The sequence below is a fragment of the Marmota monax genome, unplaced genomic scaffold, assembly GCF_021218885.2.
Source record: "Marmota monax isolate L192 unplaced genomic scaffold, Marmota_monax_Labrador192_F-V1.1 WCK01_AAM20220418_F8-fsc00017, whole genome shotgun sequence".
Lineage (NCBI taxonomy): Eukaryota > Metazoa > Chordata > Mammalia > Rodentia > Sciuridae > Marmota > Marmota monax.
The window spans coordinates 5832150-5845783 of record NW_026695241.1 but is presented as its reverse complement, the minus strand read 5'-3'; the positions used below and the strand labels follow the sequence as shown (position 1 = coordinate 5845783).

At 37.2% G+C, this 13634-nt stretch overlaps 1 protein-coding gene across 6 annotated transcripts in view; it reads right to left on the bottom strand.

Annotated features, from left to right (window-relative positions):
• Rps6ka5 (ribosomal protein S6 kinase A5) overlaps window positions 1-13634 on the bottom strand; it is a 176937-nt gene that overhangs the window by 57832 nt on the left and 105471 nt on the right. For 4 of the 6 annotated variants that reach the window (XM_046440656.2, XM_046440655.2, XM_046440654.2 and 1 more), the window contains exon 4: window positions 2227-2342. The exons of 1 other annotated variant lie outside the window; for it this stretch is intronic. In XM_046440656.2, the coding sequence (XP_046296612.1) occupies window positions 2227-2342 (116 nt within the window). Of the gene's footprint in view, window positions 1-1432; window positions 1513-2226; window positions 2343-13634 lie in introns of those variants that run through there. One more of the 6 variants, XM_046440658.2, reaches the window with a different exon arrangement.

Below are 13634 nucleotides of genomic sequence, written 5' to 3'. Positions count from 1 at the left end.
ATTTGATCTACATGAATGTTGTATTTCATGTTTGTAGTTAGTCAGCCTGGATGAAATATTTTTAAACTTAGAAATCTTGCTTTTCTTAACACTAAGTATCTGAAAAAGCAGACTCTTCCTTAATAGCTCTCAAAAGTGAAATCAAAATTACACAAAGAAGAACACTAGGCAATTTTCCTCCAGTATCTTCAGTGTTTTATGTGAAAGATAGGAAGGAAAACATCTGGTGTCTATACTGAGCAGATATTTAACTTAAGCATTATTCACATCTAACAACAGTAGTATGGGTTTTTTTTAACAACTTCTTTGGAAGAGAGTTTTAGGAACAAATAATGTACTATCTTTTTTACTTCATCACTTTCAAGTAAACTCCCATTTTTGTCTCTTTCTATGAAATCCGGGGTTAGTATCTATATCAAAATTAATTAGGGGCTGGGGTTGAGGCTCAGTGGTAGAGCGCTTGCTTAGCACACGTGAGGCACTGGGTTCAAACCTCAGCATCACATAAAAATGAAATAAAGATATTATGTCCACCTACAACTAAAAAATAAATATTAAAAAATTAATTAATACTGTTAGCTTTGTGTTATATGAGTTTTCTTAAAGTATTAAGATAAAGATAAAATGAGCTGAGTTCTGATTTGCTTCATATTACTTCATCCCATGTCAACTATATTTAGATTCAATATTCATTATGTTTCTATTTCCATGTTTCTTGCTACTGTTAAATAGTAAAATGAATGTTTGTGGATTTTCCTTTAATAAACAGAATGAACAGAATTAAAGTTCTGCATAAATCAAAAACTGAATTTCCTATCTTATTCACTGGGGCTTGGTGCTATGTTTATGCTGGTATTTATAATAAATCTGCCATCACTTTTACATTATTAAATATGACATTTAAAAAATAAATCTCAAAGATCTTTGAAGCCTATTCCTGGGTTTGTTTCTTATGCAAAAATGTGTTAACTACTTTAAATCACACAAAAAATAATAAGCATAAAGCTTGTCACCATACTGAAAATCCTACCAAAGGAAGTGTCAATGTCTGTCCACAACCTCAGTGGACCCCCCTTCCCTGCTCTGCAGGCCGCCCCCTGCACGTTCCCCCATGTGTTTCCCACTCTTCTCGTGATTCCTGCCTGGACTGCCTTCTTCCACCTGTCCGGTCTCGGTTCTCTTCTGGCCTGGGTGCTCCCTTCCTTGACCCTAGGCCTTCCAGAATAGCTTCTCTCAGCCTCTCCTCTATCCACGGCCTCTGTCTTGCTGCTTGGATCTGCCAACCCCTTTAAACTTCCTCCTCCTCCTCACCTTTTCCCTTTCGTTCTCTCTTCCTTCCACGCTCTATGATCAGTACTTCAGTCTCTGCTTATCCTATGCTAGGGCAGGGCTTGAATATGACAAGACAAAGAAGAGCAGCTTCATGATGTACCTGTACTGCCATAATTCAATGGCTCGAGTCACACTGTGTCTTGGGGTCTCCACAGCCTCAGGAAAAATTACTTCCTAGACCTGAGGAAAAACACACAAGCCCCGGCTACATAATGACTATTTGCTTCTACAATAATGCTTCCTTATATATAAAAAAAATTAAGTCAAAACTTCATGGATCAAGATGAATGGCATCTGTAGTAACATACAAAAAGTTCAAGTTGATTTGTGTAAGTTCAAACATGGTCATGGACACAAATTCCATTTAAAGGATTTAGTAACAGTTCATGCTACATGTAGGCAATGGAGGAGGAGAGCAGGGTGGGGCGGGAGAGTGGGTGTCAGGGACAAAACAAATGGAAAAGAAAGCAGCGTGAGGGGGGCGAGAGCTATTCTCCAACCCCTGCAGGAAATACACCCTGACAGGGACAGCAGAGACGCGATGGAGGAAGTCACAACTGAGGGAGTACAGATTATGACTTGTGGCTTCATTTCATAGGTCATTTTAAGAATTAAAAGCATTTTTCTAATGATACTTGTAATAAATAAAACATTAAGGTTTTATTCATGGGGAAAGTAAAGAAATCATTCACGTTCTTCCTTCCTGATCTGCCTCCCAGCAACTACGATAGCAAAGGAGATTTTTTTAAAAAAGGGAACTATGAGAAAAGCGGTAACATTCTGGAAGTACGCTCTCAACAACCTCCATGACAGTAACATGTGAAAACACTAGCTGCATCAGGACCTCAATCAATAGGTTGTTCAAGAGGAAGCTCCGGAGATGAAGCATCTTACCTTATGCAGATGTTCGAGGGCAAGTACAATCTCTCCAACATAGATCTGCACCTCATGCTCTGTGAAACGCTCTCTTTGAGAAAGATGAGTAAAAAGTTCTCCACCATTTATATAATCTAAAAATGAAATATATTTTTTCTTTCTTTCACTTGTATTCATAAATGAAAGGAAGTATTTCCTTTTAATTACTCCGGATTAACCATAAGGCATTGATTTTAATAGACTAGTTTTTGTAAAACTCTTAAGTGTACAGTATACTGTTTTATTTAGAATATATTACTAAATTCATATAGTAATACCATTTCATAAAATAATGATAAATCAAATCAACTTGAAAAAAGCATTGCCATTAAAACTATTACATAAAATCATATATATTTCAATACGTTTCCCAAATACAGCATATCAGAAACCTATTCCATCACTGTACAATGGATATATAACTTACTGTGAAGTGCCAAACACCAGCCCTACGGCAACCAAAGCAAAAAACAAAACACAAAATCCTAGCCTTGTCAGCTGTGATGGTTGCCAGCCAGCTGTGCACAGATTCCTACTTTCCAGAATTGCCAATGCACACTTTCAAAATGCGTATTAGGCAGCAGGTAGTCTTCCTATTGCTCCTTCCAGCCCCATAGTCAAAGTAATACAATGTGGCTGAATCAAAGCACCCAGAACCAGAAGATTCCATTTCCCTTTCAGTTTGCCCTACTCATCCCAAGGGGAATAATAAAAGATAAATGGTTACATTAAGAAATTAATAAGGGGACTAATTAAAAAAACTATGTTGGTAATTGGTTCTAATAAGACATTTGTTGAAAAACTGATAAATAAATGTTTATTATTTTAGGTAATAACTATGGGTTAATGTTAGAAATAATTCAAAATCATACAGGATAATAAACCTTCTGCAAAAAACTTTAAACTATAGTTTCATCAGAGACTAACTATTGCTACATTAAGATACATTTGTGTGTGAGAAAAAACATTTAGAAAAGTCACTAATTAGCTTAAGCATTTCTCCTGAAAAATCTGAAAAGCTTGTATCCCAGTATATTCACTATCAAGTTTACAACAATTTGATAAAAGACAAAGCAAATTCTTCATAAACTCATATTTCTGAAAATCTTATCCATTCCAGAAAGCAGATGCAATAGAATTACAGAATGCTAACTGCTAATTGTTTTGCAATACTTTTTCAAAGCCCATGTCAGCATTTTCCATCTAAGGTGTCTGTATTTTGCCAAGGGGTTTTAATTATATCTGAACACAAAGCTAATTAATAAAAAGGTGTAAAAGAACATAACGTTCCTGTAAACTAACAACGAATTTTGTTTCCTTTTAAGTACTTATTTACTTAAACCTGATACTGGTGTCGATGCATAAATGGTTTTCCTCCTCAGTCATGGCACCCATCTACCCACTACCAAACTCCTACGCAGCCTGAATGTTCAATCATTTTATCTTTTAAGACCATTCCAGCAGAGTTGATCACTTCCTCATAAGTTATCATCATACTTATTAAAGACTTTCACCACGTAATTATCTTGCTGGGACACAGAAAGTGCTTTCTATTCCATTTACTGGGGAAACTGAGAAAAAGTAACCATAAATGGAAACAGACCGATAGATAACAACATCAAGTACCGGACTTCTTACCTTTGGAAGATTAACCTTGGAGCCCAAAATAAAATCCTGAGGTAAGTAATGCTGTTTTCTAGGTATGTGCTATTTACTTTTACAAGCTGTTAGCAAACTCTACTCAGGGGTCCAGGCTGTAACAGTGGTGAAGTGGATGCCAAGGCTGCCAAAGAGGTGTAACAGCGGAAGCTATGGTACCTGGAGGGTCATCAGGGGTAAGTGCTATAATTAATGGCAGAAATGTGAGAAGCTAGTGGGAACCTCTTTAAGGTAAGCACTTGGTACTGTCTTCATAATTCTGCGGTATATCTCATTATGGTTTTAATTTGCCACTTTCCTGAATAAAAAGATTACTTAGCATTTTTATATGCCTTATTGAACATTTCCATATCTTCTGTTGTGAAGTGCCTGTTTTGTTTGTTTGTTGGGGTGTGTGTATATGTGTGCGTGTGTATTTGTGTATGCATGTTTGCATGCACACTCTGTGCCTATTTTGGTTTTCTTTTCTCTTTGAGATATAGTTCACATACCGTGAAATTCACCCACTTTAAGTGTAAAACTCCATGGTGTTTAATTTATTGAGTCGTGCTACCGTCACCATAATCAATGGTAGAACATTTTTATCACCCACTACACCCCAGAAACTTCAATTCATCTATGTCTTCTTTACTTGTTTGTGATTTTGGTTTTATGTCTAAGAAATCATTGTCAAAACCAATGTTACAAAAAATTGCTGCAATGTTTTCTTCTAAGAATTTTATAGTTTTAGCTCTTTAGTCTTTGATCATTTTGAGTTAACTTGTTTATGTTGGGAGGTCTGGGTCTAATTTTCCATTTGCAAGAAGCTTTCTAGTTGTTCCAGCATCATTAATTGAAAAGACTGCTCTTTCCCATTGTCACTCTTGATGAAAAATCAATTAACTGTCAAAGTGAGGATTTCTGGACTCTTCTTTCTACCCCACTGTTCTATATTGATCTATACATCTGTTCTTACACCAGCACCACTTTCTCCATTACTACAGCTTTTCAGTGAACTTCGAAATAGGAAATAAGTTTTCCAACTTTATTCTCCTTTTTCAAAACTGTTTTTTCAAAACATCTACAAACATATAAACTGAATTTCTAAAGAAGGTTGCATTAAATCTATGAATTGATATAGGAAGTATTGCCATCCTAACAATAGTGTCTTTCAATGCATAAAGATGGGATGTCTTTCCATTTATTCAGATCTTCTTTCAACCTTCCAACAATGTGTTATGCTTTATAATTTTGTTATATTTATTCACAAACATTTTGTTCTTTTTGATTTTAAAGTAAATGGAAGTGTTTTCTTAATTTCGTTTTCAGATTGTTCAATGTAAGTATACAGAAATTCAATTTTTGTTTGTTGATCTTATGTATTCTGCAATGTAAGTTTTCTTCCTTCCCTTTTGTGACTTCTTCTAGCCTACAATGTAAGTGGTAAAAGTGAATATTCTATCTCTGTTCCTGATTTTAGGAGGGAAGCATTTGGTTTCTCATCATTAAGTATTATGTTAGCTGTGGATTTTTCATGGATGCCTTTACCAGATTGAGGAAGTTCACTTCTATTCTTACTTTGTTGAGTGTTTTTTTTAATCATGAAGGAATGTTGAATTTTGTCAAGTGTTTTTTCTATGCCTACTGAGAGAATTATATGGTTTTGTTCTTTATTCTACTGATAGGTATATTAAACTGATTGATTTTTGTTTATTAAACCAACCTTGCATTCCTGGGATAAATTTCACTTGGCCATAATATATCATCTTTATTATACAAGTTGCAAGACTCAGTTTGACATAATTTTGTTGAGGATTTTTCCATTTATATTCTTAAGAGATTTTGGTGTGAAGTTTTCTTTTATTTTGTCTGGTTTGGGTATTGAGGTAATACTGTCTTCATAGGACAATCTGGGAAGTATTCTCTCCTTTTCTTTTTTTTGGAAGAGTTTGTGAAGAACTGGTATTGTTCTTTAAATGTTGGGTAACATTCACCAGTGAAGCTGTTTGGGCCCTGGCTTTTTTCTTTATATATATATGTTTGTAATTGGACACAATACCTTTATTTTATTTTTATGTGGTACTGAGAATCAAACCCAGCACCCCGCAAGTGCAAGTACAGGCAAGCGCTGTACCTCTAAGCCACAACTCCAGCCCCCCTGGCTTTTCTTTGTATGTAGTTTTTATTATAAGAAGTAGCAGTAGTATTGGATTAGTAGTAGAGTAGTAGTAATAGTAATGATAATAATAGCAGTTCAACATCTTGTCATAGGCCTACTCAGAATTTATATTTCTTCTTGAGTTCAAGTAGTTCATACCCTTATAGGAATTTCCTTATATCACATAATTTATCTAACATGAAATGCCACTGGGCTGGGGCTGGGGCTGGGGCTCAGCTGTAACGTGCTTGCCTGGCATGTGTGAAGCACTGGGTTTGGTTCTCAGCACCACATATAAATAAATAAAATAAAGGTTTATCAACAATTAAACAAAGAAAAAGAAAAAGAAATGCCATGATAAAAACAACTTAACTGAATGTTGTTAGAGTTGTTCATGGTATTCTCTTACAATCCTTTTTAATTCTATAAGGTCAGCAGGAATGTCCCTTCTTTCAAGATTTTTACCAACTTGAATCTTTTTTTCTTGGTCAGTCTGGCTAAAGGTTTGTGAATTTGCTGATCTCCCTGAAGAAATCACCTTTTGGTTTCACTGATTTTCTCTATTGTTTTCACAGTCTTTGACTTATTTTCTCCTAATTTTTATCATTTCCCTCCTTCTGTTTGATGTGGGCTTAGTTTGCTCTTCTTTTTGTAGTGTTTTAAAGTAAAATATTGGTTTACTGATTTGGGATCTTTCTTTTTAAAAATTGAGGCAACTGTAGATATAAATTTCCCAATAAGCACTTCTTTAACAGCATCACAAAAGTTTGGGTATTTACTGTCTTCATTTTCTCTCATCAAAATATTTTATGATTTACTTCTTCTTTGGTACGTTGCTTATTTAGGGGTATGCTGTTTAAGTTGCACATAATTGTGGATATACCAAATTTCCTTTTGTTATTTATTTCTAATCCTATTATGTTTGGTCAGAGAATGTACTCTTTATGATTTTAGTCTTCTTGCATTTATTAACTTTTTAAAATGGTCTGGCATATGTCCCATCTTAGAGAACATCCCATGTGCACTTGAGAACAATATGTATTCTGCTGTTGTTGTTTACCAAGTTCTATAGATGTCTGTTATGTCTAGGTGGTTTTAGTATTGATCAACTCTTCTCTTTCCTTGTTGACCTTTCTCCTAATTGTACTTAAACATTATTGAAAATGGGATATTATTGTTAAATTATCCATTTCTTTCTCCATTCCTTTCATATTTTGGGGTTTATGTTGTTAGGTTAGCATACATTTACAATCTTCCTGATTTGTCCTTTTATCATTATGAAATGTCTCCTTTTAATGAATAATGGCATTTTTTAAAATATCTGTTAAGTCTGATGTTTCTTGTAGTTGCTGTTTAAAGATTTACGTTTTGCCATCCTTTTCCCTCTAAATAATTTGGGTATTTGAATCTATAGTTTGTCTCCTGTAAATAGTACATAGTTTAACCTTATTCTCCCCAGTCTGACAATTTGACTTTTGATTAGAATAGTTAGCCATTCACATTTTATGTTACTGTTAATCCAATAGCTGAATTTATGTTTACCATTTTATTTATTTTTTGTTTTTTTATATATCTTTTTGTTCCTCTATTCTTCCTTTCTTCCTTTTTTTAAAATTTGGTGACTGTTTTCTAATGTAACATTTTAATTCAAGTAGCAAATTTTCTTTTTTTAAATTCATTTTTGTAGTTGTAGATGAACAGCATGCCTTTATTTTGTTTATTTTTATGTGATGCTAAGGCTTGAACCTAGTGCCTCACCCATGCTAGGCAAGATCTCTGCCACTGAGCTATAGCCCCTGCCCTCATATAGTGAATTTTCACTTCATTTTCTTGAGTTATTTTTTAGCGGTTGCTCTATAGCTTACTATATAATATTAACTTAGAAACAGTATAACATTTATATTAACTTAATTCCAATAATATATGGGAAATTACTCCTATGTAGCTCTACTCTTTCTCCTTTTTGATCTATTAATGTTAGACACAGTACAGCTACAGTTGGTCTTCTTATCTGTGGATTCCATATCCATAGGTTTAACCAATTGCAAACTGAAAATGTTCAGAAAAAAAGTCTACATTGAATATGAATGATTTTATTTTTGTCACCATTCCCTAAACAATACAGCATAACAATTATTTTCCTAGCATTTGTCTTGTACAATCTAGAGACCATTAAAAGTATATAGGAGGGTGTGCATAGTTTACATGCAAATAGTGTAAGAGGCTGCTCTTCTGCATGTTGTCCTTGGCAAATTACTTTTTCCTCCTTCCTTTGCTTTTCTGCAAGATTGTTGCCCTCCCCATTCCTTTTTTTATGTCCCTCTCTTTTGCCCTGCATTCTAAACTCTAGGATGTTAACTGCTAAATAACCTACAACCAAGAACCAAGAACATCTGGTGACCTTGGCGATGCCTCTCTGCAGCCTTGAGTTTAGTGCATCAACTAACACAAACCATATCAACTGCTGTGAAGTTTAACTTGCAGAAAATCTCTATAATGTTAGACACATCTCAACTGTAAACAGTTGGCCTTCTGTGTCTGTGGCTTCCACATCCACTAATTCAACCAACAGCATATTGAAAATAGTAAGCAAAAATGTATTTATTTGTAAATTACAGGAACTACCCCAGGAAGTTGAGGTCAAGGTAGGTTTCTGTGTTCCAGTCAGAAAAAAATAAAAGAGGAGAACACAAGCTATAAATGATGAAGACCCCGCTCAGCACACAGCCTTCCTGCCCACTGTCTCAATGTATCTTCTCCCCCTCCCCATAAAAGCCCCTTTGCCTCTGAGTTCCCCAGGGTGAAGCTTTGAGGTTGACAGCGCCTCCATCTTCCAAGATGCTGGTCTCTGAATAAACCTGATTCCTTCAACTCCTCTCCCACATACTGGCCTTTAAATGGTGAGCAGCTGGGACCTTAATCCAGTAGCCAAATCACAACATTTTATACAGGGATGTGGACATTTTTTTGTTCTGGTCTGTGAAGGTAATAGAATCAACAACCCATGGATACCAAGGGTGCATATGTTGAAAGCCTGGCGATACCGCTATCATTATTACTTTACGTAATTTTGTCTGTCAAAGAAGTTGAAAAAAGAGAGCAAGTACATATTTATAGTTTGCTATGTGGGTCTTCCTAGTTACCATTTTGATTCTCCTCTCTTTGGGGGGGATTCAGTTATGATCTGATTTAAACTTTCTACCCCAGCCTGTTTTTATTATTTTTTCCACATTTAATAACTTTGGCTATTTTGGTGAAGTCTATTTTATCTGCAGTGTGCCTCCAATACTGCTCCTCAGAAAGCAGAGTCCTGGGCTTTCCCTATCTTTTCTGACTGGTGAGGCCGTCTGCCTCTGCCGCACCACAGCCAGCTACTAGGCCCCACTGACTGCTGGCTGACTGCTCTGCTGTTTCCAATAACATTCGGAGGCATAAATTACTCCACACTCTGATCCTATAAATTCAGGGCCCTTTACAAGAAAAGTCAGAGGCCAGTGCTCCAGGTTTGTTCTGACCCTCGGAGGGCTCTCCCTAGGTGTCCACTTCTAATAACCTACCTTGTGCTTTAATAGAGCTACCCGCCTCCTCTCAGTTGCTCACCCGCCACAATCTTTTTTTTCCCCAAAAAAGTACTTGTAGGTTTGGATTTTCCAGAAACTCTATTTTACATATAGTTAGTTCTTTTGGCGAGAGCTTCAGATCTCTGTTCTTCTGAACTGCTGTTCCCCTTATGGATTAAAAAAAAAAAAAATCTACAAGCCACCGCTCTGGAGTTAAGGGTGAGGACCGAGGCCCACTTCTTTTGGAGTGACAGTCCTGTTTTATTAGGAGACTACTGGGTGAGGACAGTTGCTTTTGGCCGTCTCTACCAGCCTGCCCCACCACCATGGAGCCCCCATCCTGCGAGTGGAGTGGGCAGGGATGGGGAGCGCTCCACAACCTCGGCTCGCCAAGCCACAGACAGAGAGCCTGCCCTGGGGTGGGGGATGCGGGAGGGAGAGGCTCCCCCAACCTCCCAGCCTCACTTGTCAGAAAGATAGGCAGTGTGACTCATGGTGGGTAAGAAATGCTGGTGGCCTGTCTCTTCTAGGAGATCCTGGATCCTGGACAGGGACCTGTGGGAAGGAGTCCCACTTCAGGCCACGGCACTTCATGCCTCAAGTGCCATCTACTGGATGCTCTTACTCAAATTTAGGGTTTATTAGATTTTTTTCTTTAATAAACATTTCTTTTTTGGCTGTATTCCTACCCTTAAACTTCTAGAGACACTTAATGGTTGGTTGTTCCAACAGCTTTCATTAGTTGAGGTTGTTTTCCTTCAGAGGTGTCTACAGAGCTCTTCATGCTGCCAATCTAGGAGTACAACCTCTGGTTTTCCTTTTTTCATTATTAATTTGAAGACATTCTTATATATTTTAAATACAAATCCTTTGTTGGGTATGTAAATGGCAAATATTATCTCTGACTTTGTGACTTACATTTTAATTTTCTTAAACATTTCTCTTGATGAGCAGAAATTGTTTAATTTTGATTAAAATTAATCCCTGACCCGTTAGTGTTTTGAGGAATTTCTGCTTATCCCAAAGTCAAAGATTTCCCCTGATTTATTCTAAAAGCTTTATACTGTTAGCCTGTATATATAAGGTCTTTCCATTTCAAATTATTTTTTGTGTTCAGGGTACAGTAAGGGATGGGATTCACTTTTTTCCATACTAGCCAGTTGTTTACATATTTAAGTTGTTCCAGAACAATCTAATGAAGAAATATGTTTCACCTCTGAAATTGCTTTGGCCTATATGCCAAAAACCAACTGACCACATAAATGTGAGTCTGTACCTAGAGTTTCTGTTATACTCTATTGATCCATGTCATACCATACTGTACTACTGTCTTGATTTGTGCAACATGCAGTAGGTTTTGAAATCAGATTGTTTAAGTCTTCCCAATTCCATCATCTTTATTGTTTTATTGTAGAGTAAGCTCTTCAATCTCTATATTTAAAAAAGAATTGGATTTTGATTTGGACAATTTTACTTTTATAGTTCCTTAGGGGGAGAACTGACTGCTTTAGGCAGCTTTCTGTTACTGGAACAAATCTCTGAAATAACTGACTTATAAGGAGGAAAGGTTTATTTTGGCCCATGGTCATTTGACCCTGTTGCCCTTGGGCCTACAGTGAGGCAGCATATCATGGCAGGGGACATGCAATGGAGCAAGCTGTTCACTTAATGGTGGCAGAAAGTGAAAGAGAAGAAGAGGGGATGGTGGTGAATGTGCTAAGGGGTCCCAATATCCCACTTTAAGCACACGCCCTAATGATCTATAACCTTCCCTAGGTCTCACTTCTTATTTTTACCACCTTCAGCTTTAATAACTAATATGGATATCATATTAGTTATTATCCATAAGCTGAGAACTAATTCTTTAACCCACAGGCTTTGGAGATATTTAAGAATCACACAATAGCACTAACACTTTAACAATATTGAGTTTTGTCTTTCTCCAATAAGCTGGTTTTCTTTAATTTCTCTCAGTAATGCATTCTAATATACAGAGTAAATTTATTCCTAAGTATTCTATGTTTTTTAAAAACTATACTGTAAAGAATACTTTAAAAGTTGACTTTCTAGTTATCTGATGTTAGATCAAAATACAATTGCACCTTTTTGGTTTTTATTTTGAAACAATTATAAGTTTACAGAAAAACTGTAAGTATAGTACATAGAATTTTTTTCATAAACCATTTAACTCACCAGCTAGACAACCCATCATTCATATATACCTACAGTTGTATTTCAAACCACAATACAATCATTACAAAGTAAGAAATAAACATGAAAATAGCATTATCATCTGGGGCTGGGGTTGAGGCTCAGTGGTAGAGTGCCTGCCTTGCATGTATGAGGTGCTGGGTTCAATCTTTCACGTCACATAAAAATATAATAATAAAATAAAATTATTGTATCCATCTACAACTAAAAAATATTTTTTAAAATACAGCATTATCATCTAATCCTCAGTCCTAAATTCAAGTCTCTCAAGTTGTTCACTTATTTCCTTATAGAAAATGATCCAATTCAGAACTAAATGTTAACATTAGTTGACATATTTCTTTAAATGGTGAAATTTCTCCGTCTGTCTTTGACTTTCATGATCTTTACACTTTTGAAGACTTCTCACAATCTGAGTGTGTCTTCTTATGGCCACCATCGTATTCAGGTGTGCAACTCTGGGAGGAGAATAATGAAAGTATCACTGTGACCTTGGTGCAGCACTCTCTCAGGCAGTATGTGACTTCACTTCATCCTATTATCAATGATTGACTTGGGCCATTTGACGAAGGTGGTGTCTCCTTGGTTCTTCCACCATCAAGAGTACATATTTCACTTTGTGATTAAAAAGTAATTTGGGAGAGGCAGTTTGAAATTATGTAACCGTTCCAAGCATCATCAAACATTCAATTTATTTATTTATATCTAAATGAATTCATGGTTTCCTATTTTATTCAATTGGCTGAACTGTACTACCATCATTTATTTTTATCCTGGGTCTGTGCTTTTACAGCTAAGGCATGGCCCTGCTGTAATTCTGATAAAAATCTTTTGGTATTTGCCAAGTCCATGTACCCTGGGAGGAATCTAACTCCAACCTCCATCTCCCTGGAGGTGAGGAGCTGCTGAATCTTCCAGCTGTTGCTTTGTGTGTCTACTGAGACTGTCCTTCCACACATTCATCAATTCCTTCCTTGGAGGTCCCCCTTCTCCACAATCTGCAACTACTCCGTCACCCCTTACTCCAACTTCTGACTCTTCATCCAGTAGGACTGCCACTTCAGGACTATAATTTTTACTTATTTTGCCTATTCTTGGAGAGAAATATTTTCATCTTTAGAAAGGAAGGTAATGCAGTGGTTAAGAACACAGGTCTCGACAGCGGAAAACCTAGAGGGCAGTCCTCGCTATACCCTTCACCAACAGAGGACTGAGCGAGTTACTTAATCCCTCTGAATCTAAATCCATACTTAGGCAGAGAGATCAAGTCTCTGACCTCTTCAGCTGCGCGGGCATAGGGAGTCGTAAACCGTCTAAATGCTGTTTGCTCAGGATCACTAGGCAATGTTGAGCTGACGTGGATCTGGGGCAAACAGTCTGGGCCTCTCAGAACACACACCGAGCCCGGATCGGCTGAATTCAAGCTCCCGTTCGCCTGCTTCTCGCAGACAAACTGCTGTGACTCAGCACTAAACGATCCCGCTGAAACAACTGGTCGGCTCTTCTGAACCTACGGAGGTTAATGCCAACCGAGCCTTCATAGGCAGTGGCCACAGGGTTGAAACGGGGCTTGGGAGAGCCAGTCAGGACCCACCCATTGCATTGGTCACCCGGCAAAGGGAAAGAACTGTCGCCATTTGAATGGGATACCACCATGGCAGAGAACTGACATCACCAGAATGCGGCGGAGGAGATAACTCCATTGAAACCGGCGGCGACAGGTGTGTAACCCCCTAGCCTTCCCTCTCCACACAGCGGGGAAACCTTAAGGGCCCCTCCCAGCTCTACCGTAAGGGCCCCTCCCAGCTCTCCCATAAGCC